The sequence below is a fragment of the Ovis aries genome, chromosome 14 (assembly GCF_016772045.2).
Source record: "Ovis aries strain OAR_USU_Benz2616 breed Rambouillet chromosome 14, ARS-UI_Ramb_v3.0, whole genome shotgun sequence".
NCBI classification, from domain to species: domain Eukaryota; kingdom Metazoa; phylum Chordata; class Mammalia; order Artiodactyla; family Bovidae; genus Ovis; species Ovis aries.
In genome coordinates this window covers 12,760,183-12,780,133 of record NC_056067.1, presented here as the reverse complement: position 1 = coordinate 12,780,133, position 19,951 = coordinate 12,760,183, and the positions used below count along the sequence as shown (strand labels likewise).

General features: G+C 57.1%; 2 protein-coding genes across 4 annotated transcripts in view; one reads left to right on the top strand and one right to left on the bottom strand.

Annotated features, from left to right (window-relative positions):
- KLHDC4 (kelch domain containing 4) overlaps nucleotides 1-14,392 on the top strand; it is a 31,782-nt gene extending 17,390 nt beyond the window's left edge. For all 3 annotated transcript variants that reach the window (XM_027977715.3, XM_027977718.3, XM_042231530.1), the window contains 7 exons: nucleotides 4,477-4,569; nucleotides 5,580-5,739; nucleotides 9,846-9,921; nucleotides 11,675-11,883; nucleotides 12,336-12,738; nucleotides 13,205-13,336; nucleotides 13,903-14,392. In XM_027977715.3, the coding sequence (XP_027833516.1) occupies nucleotides 4,477-4,569; nucleotides 5,580-5,739; nucleotides 9,846-9,921; nucleotides 11,675-11,883; nucleotides 12,336-12,738; nucleotides 13,205-13,336; nucleotides 13,903-14,114 (1,285 nt within the window). In that variant the 3' untranslated portion in view covers nucleotides 14,115-14,392. The remainder of the gene's footprint in view (nucleotides 1-4,476; nucleotides 4,570-5,579; nucleotides 5,740-9,845; nucleotides 9,922-11,674; nucleotides 11,884-12,335; nucleotides 12,739-13,204; nucleotides 13,337-13,902) is intronic.
- A 2,882-nt stretch (nucleotides 14,393-17,274) lies between these two features.
- The window catches only part of JPH3 (junctophilin 3), a 77,239-nt gene continuing 74,562 nt past the window's right edge, over nucleotides 17,275-19,951 (bottom strand). The window contains exon 5 of the mRNA XM_042231529.1: nucleotides 17,275-19,033. Within this exon, the coding sequence (XP_042087463.1) occupies nucleotides 18,953-19,033 (81 nt within the window). The 3' untranslated portion in view covers nucleotides 17,275-18,952. The remainder of the gene's footprint in view (nucleotides 19,034-19,951) is intronic.

Sequence of the window (19,951 nt, the reverse complement as noted above, 5' to 3'; positions counted from 1 at the left end):
TTGATTAGTGAGTTTTTGGCTGTGCTGAGTCCTTTGCCGCACGCAGGCTTTCTCTCGTTGCATCGAGCGGGGACCAATTTTCATTGCGTTGCGCAGGCTTCTCATTGCAGTGGCTTTGTTGCGGGGCACGGGCTCCAGGGCGAGTGCGCTTCAGCAGTTGCTGCGCGTGGGCTCAGTAGGTGTGGCACGTGGGTTTAGTTGTTGCCCCATGGCATGGTCTTCCCTGAAACCATAGCAGGCTGACTCAGCCACTGGAGCACAGGGAAGTCCTGGCTGACTGTACTTAGGAAATTTATTTCTGGGCTGTCTTTTCTGTTCCACTGACCTACTTGTTCATTCTTTCACCAATACCCAACTGCTTTGCTTACTGTAGCTTTGTAGTGTAGTCTGATGTCAGGAAGTCTGGTTCCTCCAGCTCTGTTTTTCTTTCTTGGGATTGTTTTGGCTATTTGAGGTCTTGTGTGTTTTTATACAATTATAAAAATCTTACTTCTTTGAAAAATGCCATTGATAATTTGATAGGGATTGCACTGAATCTGTAGATTGCCTTGGGTAGTATCCTTTTTTTGACCACATTGATTCTTCCAACATGGTATATCTTTCCATCTGTTTATATCGGTTTCAATTCCTCCCCCTCCCCCACATCTTCAGTTTCTTTAATCTCCGTCTTATATTCTGAGTACAGATCTCTTGTCTCCTTAGGTAAATTTATTCCTAGGTATTTTATTTGTTTATTTTTTGATGTAACAAATGAGATTTCTTCATTAATTTCTCTTTCTGATCTTTCACTATAGTATATAGAAATGCAACAGGTTTCTGTGTATTAATTTTGTATCCTACAGCCTTACAGAATTCACTGATGAGCTCTAGTAGTCTTTTTCTTTTTTTTTCATAGTTTTCTGTTAGCATGTTTAGGATTGTCTGTATATAGTTGCATGTCATCTGCAAACAATGACAGATAATTACTTCTTTTCCAATTTGGATTCCTTTTCTTTTTCTTCTCTGATTACCATGGCTAGGACTTCCAAAACTGTGTTGAATAAAAGTGGCAAGAGTGGACATTCTTGTTCTGTACCTGATTTTAGAGGAAGAGCTTTTAGCTTTTCACCATTGAGAATGATATTAGCTGTGAGCTTGTCATATATGGCCTTTATTATGTTAGGTTCTCTCTGTGCCCACTTTCTGAAGACTTTTAGTCATAAATGGGTGTTTTGTTAAAAGCTTTTTCTGTGTCTATTGAGACGATTATATGGTTTTTATTCATCAGTTTGTTAATGTGGTGTATCACACTGGTTGATTTGCAAATGTTGAAGAATCCTTGCATTCTTGGGATAAATCCCACTTGATTATGGTGTGCGATCCTTTTAATATGTTATTGTATTTAGTTTGCTAGTATTTTGTTGAGAATTTTTGTGTCTGTGTTCATCAGTGATATTGGCCTTTAATTTTCTTCTATTGTATCTTTGTCTAATTTTGGTATTAGAGTGATGGTGGCCCCATAGAATGAGTTTGGAGTGTTTCTTCCTCCGCGGTTTTTTGGAATAGTTTCAGAAGGGTAGGTGTTAACTCTTCTCTAAGTGTTTGGTAAAATTTGTTTGTGAAGCCATCTGGTCCTAGACTGTTTGTTGGAAGATTTTAAGTCGCAGTTCTAATTTCAGTACTTATGATTGGTCTGTTCGTAGTTTCTGCTTCTTCCTGGTTCAGTCTTGAAAAGTTAGAACCTTTCTAAGAACCTGTCCATTTCTTCTAGGTTGTCTTATTTTATTGGCATGTAGTTGCTTGTAGTAGTCTCTTGTGATTCTTTATATTTCGTGATGTCAGTTGTAACTTCTTTTTTGATTCTAATTTTATTGGTTTGACCCCTCTCCCATTTTTTTTTTTTTTTTGGTGAGTCTGGCTAAAGGCTTGTCAATTTTGTTTATCTTTTCAAAGAATCAGCTTTTAGTTTCATTAATCTTTTCTGCTGTTTTCCCTTTTATTACATTTGTTTCTGCTCTGTTCTTTATGATTTTTTTTCCCTTTTGCTAACTTTGGGTTTTGCTTCTACTTCTTTCTCTAGTTGCTTTCAGTGTAAGGTTAGGTTTATTTGTTCAAGACTTTTCTTGTTTCCTGAGATAAGATTGTATTGCTGTAAACTTCCCTCTTAGAACTGCTTTTGCCATGTCTCATCAGTTTTGGATTGCCATGTTTTTGTTGTCATTTGTTTCTAAGTTGTTTTTTTTTTTAATTTGCTCTTTGATTTCTTCAGTGATACATTGGTTGTTTAATAACATTGTTTAGCCTCCACACGTTTGTGCTATTTAAAGTTCTTATGATTGATTTTGGTCTCATAGTGTTATGGTCTGAAAAGATGCTTGATAGGATTTCAGGTTTTCTTAAAATTACTGCAGCTTGCTTTGTGACCCAGCTTGTGATCTGTCCTGGAGAATGTTCTGTGTGCACTTGAGAGGAATGTGTATTCTGCTGCCCTCAGGTGGGGTGTTGTACACATATCACTTAAGCCCGTCTACTCTAATGTGTCATTTAACACACTGGGGGATTTCCACAGAAGCTGGCACCTGTGGCTGGCAGTTTGCTCCATTAGTGAGTTTTGTAGGCAGTTGTTTGTTTATTTGGCTGGCTTGGGTCTTAGATGTGGCATGCGACTCTCCTGCTGCGGCGCATGTGCTCCAGAGTGCATGGGCCTCGGTAGTTGTGGGACCTGGGCTTAGTTGCTCTGCGGCACGTGGGATCTTCCCAGACCGGGGATCGAACCTGTGTCCCTGCATTGGCAGGTGGATTCCTGTCCACCGGGCCACCCAGGAGTCTCCCTTGTGAGGCTTTGATAAAGCAGTCTGTGTCTGTATATTTGCAAGATTGTTTCACGTTGCTGGCGTCTTAATTTCAAGTGCACGTCCAATATCCTACATTTATATTCTCCTCATGATTGCTGAGTTTGGTGTCATATTTGTGTGTGGGTCATTTCCTACCTTTACTGTGTGTTTGCCTTTACTGATGAGCTTTTCTGTTCATAATTTTCTTGTTTCTAGTTAACGGCCTTTTCTGCTTAGAGAAGTTCTTTTAACATTCATCGTAAAGCTGGTTTGGTGGTGCCAAACCACCTTACCTTAGCTTTTGGATGGCATCTCTGACTCGATGGACATGAGTTTGAGTAAGCTCTGGGAGTTGATGATACACAGGGAGGCCTGGCGTGCTGCAGTCCATGGGGTCACAAAGAGCTGGATATGGCTGAGCAACTGAACTGAACTTGCTTGTCTGTAAAACTCTTAAAAAAATGTTTGTTTATTGGGCCGCGCTGGGTCTTTGTTGCGACATGCAGGCTTGGATGCTTGCTGCTCCTTTCCTCGTGTGTGCTGCCTGTTACTCCCTGGATACAGGGTGTGTGGATGTTGTGGCCCCTGCACACTCCTGGTATGGCGGGGCAGTGGTCAGTGCCTGCTTGTGGGTCCCCACAGTGGTGGCGGCCGCTGGGCCCATGGGACAGTAGAGACAGTAGGGACAGTGCTTGGTGCCTGCTCCCGAGTCTCTTAGCGCTGGCAGCCTGTGAGCTCCTGAGATGGCAGGGACAGTGATTGGCGCCCAGTGCCGCCTACGCGCACTCCCCAGCTTGGGGGGCAGCACTTGTCACATGCTTGCGGGTCTCTTGGCGGTAGTAGGGGACTGTGTCCTCCTCGTACAGTGGGGGCAGCGCCTGGTGCCTGCTCATGGATCTTGTGGCGGGGGCAGCCCTTGGGGCCTGCTCGTGGGCGTCTTAGCTGTTGTGATGCCCATGCGTGCCTTTGGAGTTCATGTAGGTGTGACCTGTTCCCTGAGAGTATGTGTGCAGGGAAGGAAGCTCTGTGGTGGTCCTGCCCCTCCTCTGTGTGCCCCCAGCAATGGTACCTTGCATCTGGTGGGCCCAGGCTTCTTCCCAGTGCACCCTCAGTGGCCATAGTCCAGCCTATTCAGGCTGTCTCTGTGTAGCTAAGCCCGATCCTCCCCCTGGATCTGACCTCTGATGCCCAGGCGTCAAGCATGAGGCCCCCGCACACACCTGTGGACAAGTGTCTGAGGCTGGGGAGCGCAGAGTGGCAGTCCCCACTGTCCGTGCAGGTCACTCTGTTGTGCCTTCTGCTCACTGGGTCCTGTCCTCTTCTCTGAGGCTCCAAAGCCCCTCCTACGTCCAGGTCAGCCTCCCTGCCGGTGAGGGGCCTGCCCCGGGTGCGGAGCCTCTCCCCCTCCTCAGCTCCTTCGTGGGTGTGGGCCCCCTTTCACGTCTGTTCAGTTTGTTCACTTTTTTCTTTTCTCCTGCCTGGTGATGTGGAGGTTTTTTTGTGATTTTGGGAGTCTGAGGTCTTCTGCCTGGCACTTAGTAGACGTTCTGTTTGAGTCGTTCCACTCGTAGACATGCTTTGATGTGTTTGTGGGAGCTCGCGAGCTCCACATCCTCCTCCTCTGCTTGCCAAGTGCCTATTTTTTGTGTGTTTTCAATTTTAGATCACCAGGTGGTCCTTCAGGCCGGAGTGGACATCGGATGGTGGCCTGGAAGAGACAGTTAATCCTTTTTGGTGGCTTCCATGAGAGTACAAGGTCAGTACCAACAGGAAGGTCCTCTTTCCTGGTGCAGTAAGGAGGGGGCTCTCTGGGAAGAGCCGCTTAGAACACACGTGCAGGACACTGCCCATCCCTTCAAACAAGGGCTGACGGCATGGGCACATTGCTTGGGCAGTCGCACAGGAGGGCCCTGAGCTTGGTTTACTGCTCTGCTGTCCCTCTTGTGGAATTCTTCATCGTTGTTAAAATGACTGTTTATGAAGTGTTTCAAGAGTACAGAAGAAATTTAAAGTTTTCAGAGAGATAATCTGTGTGGTCACCATTTGTATCAAACAAGTCCGTTTGACCTTGAGAACGCAATTACAGTTTTTATTTATCCCACGTGCAGAACAGAGTTTTTTTGCTAGATATCTGCCATGTGAAATCGGAGAAAACCGTGGAATGTGATGAAGTCTTCTAAGAACTGAGCCCCCGGCTTCCTTAGTTCGCCTCCTGAAAGCCTTGCTCCCACGGAAGGGTGCGTTTGTGTGGTGGGCGCAGGTCGGAGAGCTCACGTGTGCTCCCGTCTCGTTCCCAGTGCCCTGCTGTGGATGGGGCTCCCGGGGCCACAGTGGCCTGCATGTGGGCGCAGGGCCCCAGACCAGGGCGACCCGAGTGCAGTAGGGGCGACAGGAACCATGTCCCACAGGTGGAGCTGCTTGCTCCTTCCACGTGTCTGTGTGTCCTTCCTGCGGAAGCAGGCCCAGCTCTCATCATGTGACTCTGACCCGAGCCCCTTGCCCATGGCTGCCTGTGACCTGCCTTCAGGGCACCATTCCCCCTGTGTGTGACTTGGGCAGACCCACTGTTCCCCATTCGTCTGCCTTCTCAAGGCCCCATCTGTGTTTTGAGTGCTTTGCCCCTGAAGTCCCAGGAGCGTGCTTTGAGCTGGGCCACCGTGCCTTTTGGAACGCCTCAGAAAGTACAGTGTGTAGGAAAGGTGCCTTTAAGTGAAGTTCACGTGTTCATGTTGCCGCCTCTTTGTTTTTGTTCCTGTGTTGCAACAGAGATTACATCTATTACAATGATGTGTATGCCTTCAGCCTGGACACTTTCACATGGAGCAGGCTGTCCCCATCCGGGACTGGGCCCACACCCCGGTCGGGCTGCCAGATGACCGTCACCCCTCAGGGCAGCGTCCTCATCTATGGGGGCTACTCAAAGCAGGTAAGACGTGCGGGACGCAGGGGGCTTCTGCCTGCCGTGCTTTCAGTCTTGCCAGCGGTGAGAACCTCAAATAAGACTGCACCTTAGTTTAACGTGAAAGTCTTTTCTGTTGTTTCGATGAGACGTGGACAGGGGTGTGTGCTCTGCTCCTCTGAACACACTGAGGTTCTGTACAGCCTTGCTGCGTTCTCATCCATGTGCCACGAGGTGCCCTGCCCTCCTCCTCCCGCTCTGCCCCACCCCTCCTAAGCCAGTGGTCAGCGCTCGCTCTGGAAAGGAAAATAGACAGTTCTCTGTAGTTGTGACCTGCCCGGGTCTCATCTAGACGTGAGAGACGTGGGCTGTGGCCAGGGCTGCCTGTTAGTCACAGCAGATGCTCCACAGAGCCAAACAGGATGACGAACGGTAAGCCGCATTAGGCTGACCCCACTTTAATCAAGACAGGGTCTCATTCCCCACCGCTGCTCTTCTACAGCTGCACAGCCAGCCAGGGGGCGGTCCTAGCACCACGACTCAGAGCCCACTGATGCCAGGCCTTGGCACTGGATGGAGTGAGAAGCTGGTCTGTTTGCCTTCATGGGGGTTTACCAGAATTGATGAAAGATGCAGGTGTGATGGTGTGGTTCGTCTGGCTGGGGACACAGGAGCGGCGCATGGCTCCTCCTGCCTGGGTTACCACCAGCTCTGGGTGTCTGGTTGAGCTGGGCAGCATCCAGGGAGGCGGCCTTTACCAGCAAGCCCTTAACTCATGGGGATCGACCTCTTGGTGGCTTCTGTGTTCCACAAACAGTCCATCTGGAGACCTCAGCCATCATCACCCCGAGTTCTGAAAAATTCCTGCCGTTGTCGGTCCCGCAGAACCAGTGTGAAGTGGTGCTAAAGACTGACCTCTTGTTGCCAAGGTGCTGAGGGCGGCCTCTGGCCAGCGGTCATGCTGGCAGGCAAAGGAAGGCCCCATGTGCCTCACTCTTCCGGACACAGAGCCAAGAGGCAGTCCTGGCAGGTTTATAGCAGTGCGTCCTGGCCTGTCCAGACGGCACCTCCAGCGCACACAATAGGGTGGTTTGTCCACCTGCTGCGAGGCGGCCCAGCGTGCCCTTGACCTCCCTGGTGTCCCCTGTGCTGACCGGGCCTCCTGCTCTGCTGTCAGGCTGCCACTGTGTCTCAGTGCTCAGGCCAGGAGTGCTGTGGGGGCCCTTGGCCCCTCCCCGGCAGCTCTGTCTCCCTCAGCTTGGTGCCCCCGTGCCCCCGCTCCAGTCCTCCCCCAGCGCTGCTGGGAGCCCTTTCTCAGAGTGGCCGGGAGCCCCGTCTGCTGCAGTGCCACCCTTGGAGTGCCGGAGCATGCCCCCTGCTGGGACAGGCGCACCGAAGTTGGGAGCCTGGCCAGGGCTGTCTCCTGCTGACAGTTGAAGGGCCTGGCTCTGAGTGTGAGGCTGGGGCAGCAGGAGACTCAGGACACGTGTCCAGAGCTCGTGGTCCAGGCAGGAGGCCGTGGGGGTGCGTGCACAGGCCGTCCTGGGCTCTGGGGTCACTGACGGTTGTGCTGTGACAGCTTAGCGCTGTCGCACTTGGCACACATCTCTTAGGTGTCCGTATGAGCAGACGAAGGAATCGTGTGTGAAGTGCACGCCCGAGTCACCACTCTGTGGGGTCAACATCCGCTCACCCTTGAGAATAGCCGAGACCCCAGGTGGATGCGCCACAGCCCCGGGAGTCATGCCCAGCCCGTGTCCTCCAGTGGGAGGGCTGAGTGTTGTGCCAGCGTGCTGCGCGTCACCGGGAAGGACAGCACAGGCCACCACGAGAGAGGCCAGCGCCCGGTGACCTCCAGTCACCCCCGTGAGGATCGGGGGTGGAATGGGGGCGTTGCAGACTTCAGGAGGAGCCCTGATGGCTGCGGCATCCTTGCTCCCCGGCCGCTCTGTGGAAGCCATGGACCCGGCGGGCAGAGCGCCTGCTTGGGAGGGGCTCTGGCTCACAGGCCACAGGGGGCGTATTTACACGTGATGGTGAGGAAGACCCGCTCCGTTCATTGGTCTAGGAAAGATGGTTGCTGTCAGTGGAGCAATACCATGGATACCGCAGGTGTGGGGGGACGAGGGGAAGGGCTGCGCTGGCTGTGACTGGTTTCTAGTAACCCGCCTGCGGCGCTGACTTCCCCTATGTGCCCCCATGGGTGAGGCCTCGGTGTGGGCTTAGCTCCTGTGAGTGGGGGGCGTTGGCCTGGAGGGTGGGCCTGGGAGTGGCAGCCACTTCCTGGTCAACCTGCAGGACGGGAGGACTGTCCGTCTTGGGGGCTGTGGCACACAGAGGCTGACCGCCTGACTGTGAGGGTCCCCGCGGACGAAAGAGGAGGCAGGGTCCCCGCGTCATCCTTGGTGCTAGGACGCTCAGGCCACAGTCTAGTCAGGGAAGGTGGATTGTTTTGTTTTCCAAAAGGAAAGTAACTTTCCCCTTTACAGTAAACACAACACGTACTCATTAGCAAACAAGGCAAGATGAATCGTGCACTTCGGCTGAGAGAACAAAACCATACTGCCCAGTGATAAGGCCTCGCACCCAGACCTGGGATTCTAGGACTGTCCAGTGAAGTCACAGGGCTCTGTGGGGAAGCGGCCGATTCCAGAACTGGAGCAGGGAGTGTGTGAATGGTGCCAGAGCCCAGGAAACCCAAGAAATCTGCGCCAGTGGGACACATCAGGGGCCTGGGACCCGTCCTAGAGGGTCCCCAGGGGCAGAGCTGGAGGCGTGTGAGCAGCGGAGTGAATCAGGTGGTGTCAGACTGTAGTCCAGAGGAGACGCGATGGTGCACGGGCGCATGTGATGCCAAGCCAGTGACTGAATGAGTTCATACACGGGGAGGAGAGGCAGACGCCCTGCACACCGTCCCACCCCAAGGAAGACCTGCCACCCTCCAGGAGGTGGAGCGCGGCCCCCGGCCCCTGTTAGAGGGGCTGCACAGGGGGCACTTTCCCCCCGAGGACAGCCTGGAAAGTGGGGGTGGGGGCAGTGACTGGACCACGGAGAGACCCGGTGAGCACCTCAGCCAGGTGGCCCAGGTCCACGTCTGCGGTGGCGGTCACGGTGACAGCACGTACCCCTGGTAGGGTGGGATGGAAGGGCACTTGACCTCTGAGACCCCACCTGGAACCCACAGCCTGTCCAGTCATGAGTACAGTGTCGGCCGGGTCCCAGTGGAGGGCACTCTACAGGACGCACAACCAGCACTCCTCAACATCAGGGTCACCAGAAACAAGCCAGTCTGAGCAGTCTTCATGGCCCAGAAGGCCCAAGGACCCACAACAGCCTGGTGGGCTCTGGGACGGGAGAAGGACTTTGGGGAGAACAGGAGTGTGAGTGAGCCATGGGCTCACGTGTGGCTCGTTGATGGTGCCACACGCACCACGAAGTCAGGGGACCAACAGGAAGGAGAACAGTGCTGGGCACATGGGAACTCTCCGTGCCAGCTTGCACGGTTTTCTGTACATGTAGAAATACAGCTCAGGTTTTCTGTAAACGTAGAAGTACTCCGAAGTTAAGAGTCTATTAAAAATCGGGAGTTTGAAGGATAAAGACCTGGAAGCGAAAGCTGGTGCCCCCAGCAGCTGGAGCCGCCGGGAGAGCCAGTCTGCTAGGTCGCCGTCCCGACACCTGTGCCCTGCGGGGAGGTGCAGTGTGCACACTGGGTGTGCTCTAGAGAGCCACGTGTCTGACTGGGCCGTGAGCCTGGTGTGAGGCAGGCGGTGCTGCTGAGAGCTCAGCGAAGCTTTCAAGCGGCTGGGCCGGTGTCTGCAGAGTTTCATCCGGTCCTTGGACCACAGCTTGAGTCCCGATATTCAGAGGTGACGGGGATGGAGGGCACGTGGGCTGGAGGCGGAGGGTGGCCGTGTGACGACAGGAGAGGTCCCCGTGCCAGCCCGTCCACCCTGAGCAGAGGGCTCTGTGCGGATGGGCTTGGAGGGAGCCTGTCGTGTTTCAGATTTTGAAGCTGATCTGAGTGAAGGCTCCCGAGTCGCCTCCACAGGACCTGGGACCGCGAGCTTGAGGGGCCGTGCATGGCGTGGTGTGGCACGTGTTCTTCTCACGGCTTCCTGTTCCTTTTGCAGAGAGTCAGGAAAGATGTGGACAGAGGCACCCAGCACTCTGACATGTTCCTGCTGAAGGCTGAGGAGGGGAGAGAAGGTGTGTGCGCTGTGCCAGGACAAGCTACGTGGGCAGCTGTGTGTCGGTGGGAAGGCGGGCAGAGGGTTTGGGGTTGGTGGGGAGCCCCGGCACGTGCCCCCTCGGGAGGCCAGCGGACACCTCGCGAACGGCTCCCACATGCCCTCTGGGGCACTGAGGATGCAGAGTTAAAACCCCGGTGGTGTCGGTTGGTCCACGGTGCCTGTCGTCTCTCTCTCCTTCCTGCTCAGTGGTAGGACGGAGACTCCCGGAGGTCTTATGGTGGGATTGAAGTCACCACTGTTCTTTTTTGTTAATTGAAGCACAGTTAACACCCGGTGCTGTGTTAGTTTCAGGTACTCAGCAGAGTGATGCAGTTATATCTAAGCGTACACGTTGCTTTTCAGACGGTTTTCCTTACAGGCCGTAAAATGCTGAGCGAGCTCTTGTGCGCCACAGTAGGTCTTTGTTGATTTTACACGCAGTGACGTGTTTCTGTCAGTCCCGTACTCCTAATTCCCCCCCACACCTCCGCTTTGGTAACCCTAACTTTGCTCCTGTGTCTGTGGGTCTGCTTCTGTTTTGTGAGTGCACTTGTATCCTTCTTCTTAGATCCCACACATGCATGGGATCCTGTGGTATTTACCTCACCGAGTGTGATCACCTCTGGGTCCATGCAGACAGCATTATTGCATTCTTTCTAATGACCGAGCCATATTCCATTGTGAATATGTATCGCGTCGTCTTCATCCATTTCTTCTGTCAGTAGTCATGTAGGTGTCCTCCCGTTGTTCATTATTTAAAGCTCAAAAACTAGTGATTGGTGAGAGAAATCATTGCCTCCTCCCCCACCCTACTGCCATCCCCCGCACTACATATGAGTCTAAGTTTTGTTACTGCTATAATAGTGCTTTATACTGGCTTTTCTCAAAAAAAAAGAAGGGGGGGGTGTTAGGGAGGTGGTTGGCTTGCATGGTGCCAGTGGTGGGCGAGAGGCCTAAGGGGATGGGGCCTGTCTGGCCCTGGGCTGCTCCCTGCCCTGGGAGGGGCGTCTCTGTGGGGCCAGAGGCCTGCTGGGTAGGGCCTGTCCTCCTCCTTGCTGTGACGCTCTTTCCGTACAAGGTGTTTCTCAGGTGCAGGGGTGATGGGGACCTGGAGCCAAAGAGTAGAGCCCCTTTCACCCGTCAGCGCGCCTGCACTTGAAAGGGCTGTGTTCTCGGCAGTGGAGCCCTAGCCCTTTCATAGTTGGGCGAGCACACCCTGCCACCCTCACCCCATGCGAGGCACGCTGACAGCCTTCTCTTATTTAAACACTGAGACGCTGGCTGTCATGAGTGACCTTCTGGCCCGCTGGTGCATGCAGCTGGGGTCGCACCTCCAGGGGGTGCTTGCTGTGGGTCGCTTCATTACAGAAGACATCCCTGTCCTTCTCTAAATGTGCTGGGGAGACTCCCTCACGTACCACGCCCAACCCCCTCTTGAGGGTTATTGGCAGACCCAGTGCCCACTCAGAGGGCAGGACTGCAGTGCTGGCCCGCCCCAGGGCATGGTGTGCGGGTCCCAGAGCCAGTGGGCCGGCCTCCTCTTCACCCCTGCCTTCACAGCTCCGCTGCCCAGTGCCCTAGGCGAGTGTCAGGAGGTTGTGTGGACGGGTGGCTTCTGTGTAGACCAGCCCTTGAGGACGCACGGCCTCCGGGGCGGCTGGCCCAGGAGCCACAGACCACGGCCGCGCCCTCCTGCGGGTCCATGGGTCCCCGCCTCCTCTCCTTGGCAGGCAAGTGGTCGTGGACACGGATTAACCCTTCTGGAGCTAAGCCCACGCCGAGGTCTGGATTCTCGGTGGCTGTGGCCCCAAACCACCAGACGCTGCTCTTCGGAGGGGTGTGTGACGAGGAGGAGGAGGAGAGCCTGGAGGGGGACTTCCTCAACGACCTGCACTTCTACGACCCCGTCAGGAACCGCTGGTTTGCAGGGCAACTGAAGGTAGTGTGGGCCCCCGGCCTGCGACAGCTCCCTCACCTCAGGGCCTCCCCTGTCTCTGGGTCTGCTGAGCTCTGTGGAGCCATCGTCACCGTCTTCCGCATCACTGAAGGCGGGGACCAGGTCGCCCCTGCCCTTGCTGCCAGCACAGGCCGGGAGTGCGGCTCGGGCTGCTGTCCCGGGGCTCGGCTCCCTGGGGCTGTGTCAGGTCGGGGGCCTCAGAAACAGGGCCCTAGGGCCACAAAGGGGGACGGTCCACCTCGTGGGGAAGACTGGCTCCGGACGAAGTGCCCTGGCGCCTCTGACAGGGGTCGGACGGCGTGAGTGCTGTGCTCTGGCTCGTTCCTCCGAGAGGTCACCCCGGCGAGGGGGTGGCCTGGGGCAAGCCTGGCGGGGGCAGGGTCCTCTAACGCTTGGGCACTTGCCACATCATGCTGCCTGCTCTCCATCCACAGGGGCCCAAGGCGGAGAAGAGGAGGCGCAGGCGGGGCAGAAAGGCGGAGCCCGGGGGCGCCGACAAGCAGGCGGTGAAGGGGCCCGGTGCCCAGGAGCCCCTGGAGGTGGTCAGGGAGGTGGTCTCAGAGGACGGGACCGTAGTCACCATCAAACAGGTGCTCGCCGCCCCGGGAGCGGCAGGACAGCTGGAGTCGGATGACGACGACGGCCCCGAGGAGGCAGCTGTTGCCCCGGTGGAGCCCAGCCCCCGCTCCAACGCCATGCTGGCCGTGAAGCACGGGCGCCTCTACCTCTACGGCGGCATGTTTGAGGCCGGCGACCGCCAGGTGACCCTCAGCGACCTCTACTGCCTGGACCTCCATAAGATGGAGGAGTGGACGGTCTTGGTAGAGACGGACCCAGGTGAGGGGGAGCGCCGTCCACCCCACGCCCACAGAGAGTGCTTCCAGGCCCGGGGAGGGCGCAGGCTCACCCCAGCACCACTCGTGAGCCCCAGACCAGCCCCAGGCAGCATGGACTGGACGCCTGTTCTCCCCAAGGGGCCCTGTGTGCCCCGAGTGGACCCTCCTCCCCACCGCCCAGTCACACCACAGGCAGGCTGCGTGGACATGGTCACTGCTCCGTCCTGAGCTGAGGCTGAAGTACCTTCAGATCCACATGTCTGGGGAGAGGCTCGGAGTGGCTGTGAGACCCTCCTGTCTCGGAGCACAGCCTCCCCACGGAGCCCTGCTGTGAGATGCAGGGATGAGGTGTTGACCTGGAGCCCCAGACATGCTGGGTGGGCCCCGCGCTCACATCCCGGTATTTAGACAGAGGGTGGCATCCTCGAGGCAGCCGCACCGACACTGGTTCCTCCCTTTTCTTAAAGAATCTCAGGAGTGGCTGGAGGAGACTGACTCGGACGAGGACAGCGAGGAGGCCGAGGGTGCTGAGGGCGGTGGGGAGGAGGACGAGGATGAGGACGAGGACGAGGAGGAGGAGAGCAGCGAGGAGGGCGGGGGTGAGTGCCGGGGGGTGAGGGGCACTGGGAGGAGGGGGAGGGGAGGAGTGGGGGCCCTGGGGAGGGGCCAGCTCCCTCTGAGCTCGCAGCTCCTCTCCTTTTCTTTTTTTGGTAATAAGATTTTAAAGTTTACTAAGTTTTTGTTAAGACTTACTTTGCTGTGTGGCTTAGATGGTAAAGAATCTGCCTGCAATGCAGGAGACCCGGGTCTGATCGCTGGGTTGGGAAGATTCCCTGGAGAAGGAAATGGTAACCCACCCCACTGTTCTTGCCTGGAGACTCCCATGGACAGAGGAACCTGGTGGGCCACAGTCCACGGGGTCTCACAGAGTCGGACACGACCGAGCAACTAACACTTTCTCTCACTTCTTTTACTTTACTGTGTAGGTGTGCCCCCGAGGCAGGCAGCTGGGGTGTGTGTTTCTCACTGTGTGGAGGGTGTGTGAGCACTTGCTGTGCTCTTTCCTCGTGCAGTCCTCTGTGGACGTGGGGTGCTCACACGCTCGCTCTGCAGGACGTAGGCCCCTTCCTCACTGAACACGTTTCTCTCTCCTTCCCCACCAAAGAGGAGCACCCCTCGGTGGCACCTGGCGAGCTGTTCGCAGACTACCTGCCCAGGACGGAGCAGCACTGGCTGAGGTGTGCGCGGGACGATGTTGGGCCCGGCGCCCCGGAGAGGAGGGTGCTGAGGGCCGCGCAGGCCCTGGCCCAGGCCTTCTACGACAGCTCGGCCGGAAGATGGACCGAGGGAGGCACGGTTCCCTGCGGCTTAAAATAAACTGACCTGGCCTGAGGTTGCTGTCCCTCTTCTGTGCCGCACGTCTGGCTGGGCCTCTGGCAGGTCGGGGCCGGACTGAGGGTGAGGGTGAGCCGCGCCCACGGTGCAGCGCCTGGTGGGACGTGGGGCTCACAGGGCTTCCCCTCAGCAGGAGCAGGAGTCCAGCTCTGCCTGACTGCACGGTCAGCCGTCTCATTCGTGTCTAAAAAGTGCGGCAGCTTTCGACCACTTGCTGTACAGTTTTCTTGGTTCTTTGGAAAATAAAGTGCCTGTCGGTGGGTGGCCTGCTTGCTGTGCTCTCGGGCCTGGCCTGGGGTCTCCTGGTGTGTCTGCTGTGTCAGGCTTGCCTGGGCCCTCCGTGGGCCTCCTGCCTGCTCCATGCTGTGCTGACTGGCTGGTGAGCCCACCTCCCCTCCCCACCTTCGGATGGGCTCCACTCCTTTCTCTCACTGGCTCCCCAGGACGGAGAGCGGGCTCCCCAGGGTGAAGGGGGGCTCCCCAGGACAGAGTGCAGGCTCCTCAGGGTGGAGAGGGGGTTCCCCAGGATGGAGTGGGGGCTCCCCTGGGTGGAGGGGGGCTCCCCACAGTGGAGAGGGCTCCCCAGGAAAGAATGTGGGTGCCCCAGAACAGAGGGGGGCACCCCAGGGTGGAGAAGGGGTGCCCCAGGGTGGAGAGGGGATCCCCTGGGTGGGGCGGGGGTGCCCCTGGACGGAGGAATCTCCCCTTGGATTGAGGGGGAACTGCCATGGACAGTGAGGGGACTCCCTTAGAGGGGGGACTCCCCTGGGTGGAGAGGGGTGCCTTGATGGAGATGCGGTCCTCCCCTGGAGGGGCTCCCTGGAAGGAGTGCAGGCCCCCCTGGAGGGGACTCGGGATGCCCCTGGATGGAGGTGGGTCTCCCCTGGAAAGATGGGGCTCCCTTGGATAGGGTGGGGGCTCCCCTGGACAGAGAAGGGGTACCCTGGGACAGAAAAGGGGCTCTGCTGGAGTGACAGGAGGCTCCCCTGGACAGGGTGAGTAACCTAGGATGAAGGGGGACTCCCCTAGACAGATTGAAGGCTCCCTTGGACAGACAGAACTCCCCAGGATGGAGTAGGAGCTCCTTGGGATGAAGAGGGGCTTCTCCTGAACGGAGAGGGGCTTCCCCTGGAAGGAGAGGGAGATTCTCCTGGAAGGTGAGGGTTCTTCTGGAGGAGAGGGGCTTCCCCTGGATTGAGCTGCGGCTCTCCTGGATGACATGGGCACTCCTCGTTTGGAAGGAGAGAGGATTCCCCTGGAAGGAGTCGGGGGCTCCCCTGGACAGAACAGGGGCTTCCCTTCAGGGGACAGGGTCAGTGCCGTGTCCTGCTTCCATCGCCCTCGTGGGGTCCTCCTGTTCTGGTCTCCTCTGCCTGGCCTGGCTGGCTGTCCAGCTGCTCCCTTGGGTGGCCAGCACCCTAGTGTGTCTGTGCCCACGCCTGCACACCCCCACTGCTGGGGCACAGTCTGTGTCCCGGAGGTCGTGTTCCCAGGTTCACGCGCATGCGGCGTAAGTACAGCTTCGTCTCTGGTTTTACAGAGACAAAGGCAGCTGCGCTTGCTTCCTTTCCGGCTGAGTCAGAGACATGGTTGGTAACTGGGGCCTGTGGTTTCTCGGTCTTGCTTCCTGCCGAGTTCCTGATGTGGGCAGCTCTGGGCAGAGTAAGACCGACCAGCCTGAGCCTGGCTGCCCGTCACTCCGCCCTTGTCTGGGCTCCTCCTCTTACCAAACTACCTGGTAGAAAACCCTCGTTCCCCCATGAGGCTCATGACGCTAGGACGTAAGAGCTGGGTGTCGTGAGCTGACCGCGTGTGGCCGTGGGCAGAGGGGTCGTGATGTGTGGGAGGCACTGTTGTGTCAAGTTTCCGAGACAAAAGCAGGAAGAGCTGGAGGCGAGCCCTTGGGTGAGCTGAGCATCACCCAAAGATGGCCTCTGCCCAGGGGGCTGGGGGGACCCGCAGGGTGGGTCCTGCTGCTGGGTCAGGAAAACCCAAACTAAGAAAGGGCGAAAGACAGAAACAGCTCATTTCACTCTCCCCAATATTCGTCTGCCTCAAGTCCGTCACGTCCCGGGCTTGTTACCTGGACCTCTCCTCGGCTCTTGGGAGTGTCCTCTTGGGTTTTTAAGTGGGGTGGCCATATGACTTACTGTCCAAAGTGGGGCTCTAGAAACAAGGGAGCCGTTTGATGAGCAGGCCGGTGCGCTCTGCACACTTTCCGGGGAGTTGTGGGCTTCATGAAGGTAGGAAAGTGGAGAGTGCCCTTATGCTCCCACAGAGCCCTCATGGAGGGCGTCCAGCAGGGAAGCGGGCCCACGGTTGCGTTCCTGCAGCCACGCTGAGCTATTCTGCACAGACCCCATCTTCCCCGTCGGTTGTTTGGGTGCAGGTGCGGCTTCCAGCCTGAGGGCAGCCCCGCCCCGCTCTCCACAGCCCAGCCGAGCAGCCCAGGTCTCTCGGTTTCTCTGCCCTGGTTTTCACATCTCGAGCTCGGAAGCAGCTGTCAGGGGACAAGATGCCTCTCGCGAGGCTGCTCTGGGGTTAATTAAAGCCTGCCAGCGCTCCTCACCATCGGGGCCGCCACTGCGCCCGTTCTTCCCTGGCCTGCGTGTCCACCAGGGACATGCCCAGCAGTGGCGGGCCAGCCAGCCTGGCCCGGAGGGAGCCCGTGGATGTGCTTGTTGGGAAACCCAGGGTGCCAACAGAAGGCCGGCCGGCCAGCCTGCGGGGCAGTCCAGTCTTTGACCACCGTCTGGAAACCGGTTAAAAACTAGCTTGTGGAGCCCATCAGCCCCAGGGTATGATGGTCTTGGCGGAACCCACCTGGGATTCCCCAGGTGCAGGGAGATGGCAGCCGTCCAGGTGGGCACTGCTCCGTTTTTAGGGGTGCTGCCGGCAGCCGGACGCAGGATGGGATGCCAGCCTGCCCCCGGTGAGACCCCTGCCTCGAATGATGGGCGTTTGTGCTGCCACTGTTTTGCACGTGGCTCAGGGTGTTTGCATGTGAATGAATATGTGCCCTGCCTGTGCGGGTACCATCTGTGTCCTGCAGTGCCCGGAATGTACCAGAGGTATCGGACCTTTACCAAGTGCTGCGGACGGAATCACAGGACACACACCCAGCACGGACGACGCGTGGAGCTGCGAGGAGCAGGCATGTTTATTTGGTTCTCTCCAGGGCTGCGGCAACCACGCGGTAGTAAAAAAAAAAAAAACAAAGATGTACAAAAACATGGAACATCCCTTCAGAAAGTAACAGCAGCAAAAATGTATCTTCTGCAGATCCTCCCTCCCTCTCCTGTGTCCCCCACTCCCCCGAAGAAGACCCCCAAACTCAACCCAGCTGGGAAAAGGATCAGGGGGTGAGTCTGTAACAGGAAAAAAAAAAAAAGAACTGAATTTAACTGGAACATGCTCTAATCTTTAGTTTATTTCTGGTTAAAAATATAGCAATCCAGTGCAGTGTAGTAAAGAAATCTGCTCGAAACGTAGCAGAGAGACAGCTGAACAGAAGCAGAGCAAGCAGAGCCCACGGGCGCCAAGCCCCGGGCCTTCCCAGGCTGAGCGCGGGCCCCACACACGCATCCGCGCACACAGCCCGCCAGGCGGGCACCCAGACGGTCTGGGACCTTGGTGTTTAGTTTGGACGGTGGACAGCGCTGGCGGCAGACACACCAGAACCTGGTCTCGAGGGGCTGAAACAAGTAGGTTGCATATTCTGGAGGTGGATATGTCATGACTGCTTAGGAGCTGTCAAGCCCCCCTGGGTTGCGACCACATTCCTGTCCTGGGACCCGACCAGCCCCAAAGTGTGCGTGAGGCATCTAGGAGGAAAACGCGTGTCTGCCGGGGCAGTGGAGGCAGGCACAGGACGAGAATGTGGAGACTGCGGCCTCAGAGACAGCCAGAGAGGACCACGTGGCGTGGGGGCCGACCGGGCTGTGGACCTCGGCAGGAGCCTGGACAGGCATCTTGCGCCTGCAGTGCACGAATGCCACGTGCTGGGGCCTGGGCCCAGTGGCAGGCTGTCCCCGCGAGGTCTCATCCCCGTCCCCAACCACAGTGCTACCCCTCTCCTGCCCCCAGGGCCAGTCCCCTGGACACCCACTGCGCAGCAGCCCTGGGGGCCTGGGTCGGTGGGGGAGGGAGAGACAGTGAGAAAAATAAGAACTTGGCTGTAAGACTCGGTGTGGGAAGGTGGCCTCGTGAGGAGGGCCGTGGGGCAGTGCCAGGGGCCGGGGTGTGATGGCTTCACGGGCAGTAGAGAGGGCAGATGCCTGCCCCCGCTCTTTGTGTGCAGCAGAGGTCTGAGACAGAACAAGGCCCAGGGGGATGCCCACGCCTGTCACCTGCTCGTCCAGAACAGGAACGCAGGGTTACTGGACTCCCTGTGTGCGGCCCGTCCCCAGCCGCTGGCCCCCGCCCCCGTCCCCCAAGGCTGGACCACCCGATCCTCCACCCAGGCTGCCCCCTCCACGTCCCAGATGGAGTGTGATGACGACGACGATTTTTTTTTTTTTTTGCCGCGGACTTGCCGGGATCCCTTTTCTTTCCATGTCAAGCTGGAGGGTCGGCGTGCTGGCCTCCTTCTGCCATGCCACACAGCAAAGTGTTATACAAGCAAGGAACTGTGGCTAAAATCCAAAAAACATTACCCAGAAAAAAAGGCAAACTGTGAGTAATACCCAATCGTGTGGTTCTGTGAAAAGACTCGGAAGTTGTCATTGGGTGTCCAAGCGACGAGCCTTCCCTTTTGTTGTTTTGCTTTGAAACATCTCCCGTTTGTACCCCAACTGTTTTTTCCGAACGTGACAATCTCCTCAGATGAAAAAGTTAATAAACAAAATGGCGACTCCGATGTTTAGCAAGATCACCATGGCAACCAGGATCGGCGCAGAGCCCTGGAACAGAATGAGAAAAGGTGAGGTGAGCCTGTGGCCACTCCCCTACTCCTGAGCCAAACTAGGGGTTCCCAGGGGACTGGGGTGGGGGAACGGACATGGATCGCTGAGGAACCAGTCAGAGGCTCCCATGAGCGTCCAAGTCTGGACTCTGAAGCCCTTCAGGCCTGCACCTCTCCTGCCCCGAGTCTCTGAACACAGTCGCCCCCTGGCCTACGGCGTCGCTGCCTCCAGCTCTGCACAAGCAGGCTTCAGAAGCGGCCCCTCCACCCAAGCGTGGCCCCAACCCAGGGAGGGCGGAGCTCTCCCAGTCCTCTCCACTGGCTTGCGGTGTGCAGCCGCCAGGAGCCCCCTGTGCAATCCTGGGACACGAAGCCCACCAGGGCACAGGGACCCCAGCCCTTCCCTCCCTGGACCCTCCATCCTCAACCCTCTGCAGGCCCCAGGGCTGTACAGGGACAAACGGCTGCCCCGGCCACCCCAGGTCTCTGCAGGAAGCCCTTCCATGGAAGGGTTTGGCAGTGGTGGTGCTCCCGTGAGTAGCTTTGTTTTAAAGCACCCAAGATGCGCTTTAAGAGGCTCCCGCATCTCCCACCATGCGCACTGCTCGGCTTTCTAAACTAGCTGCGTGCATGCGCACACACCACGCGCATTTCTGGAAGAGGCCTGGGCGCTCGGTCCGCGAGGACCGCCTGGGCTCAGAGAGGGCGGGCATGCCTCAGGACAGCCCTCCACCCGGACACAGGCTCACACTGGCTGCTGGGGGCTGAGCACACTGCGAGGGGCCCTGAGGGCTGGTCGCATGGGGCGTCTGTCAGCCACTGGGCCGTGGTCAGAGAAGTTTCATGGGTCCTGCCTGCCGCCATGCGGTGGAGGAAGCAGGGAGTGTCTGCCTCCAGGTGGGAGCCAGGGGTGGGG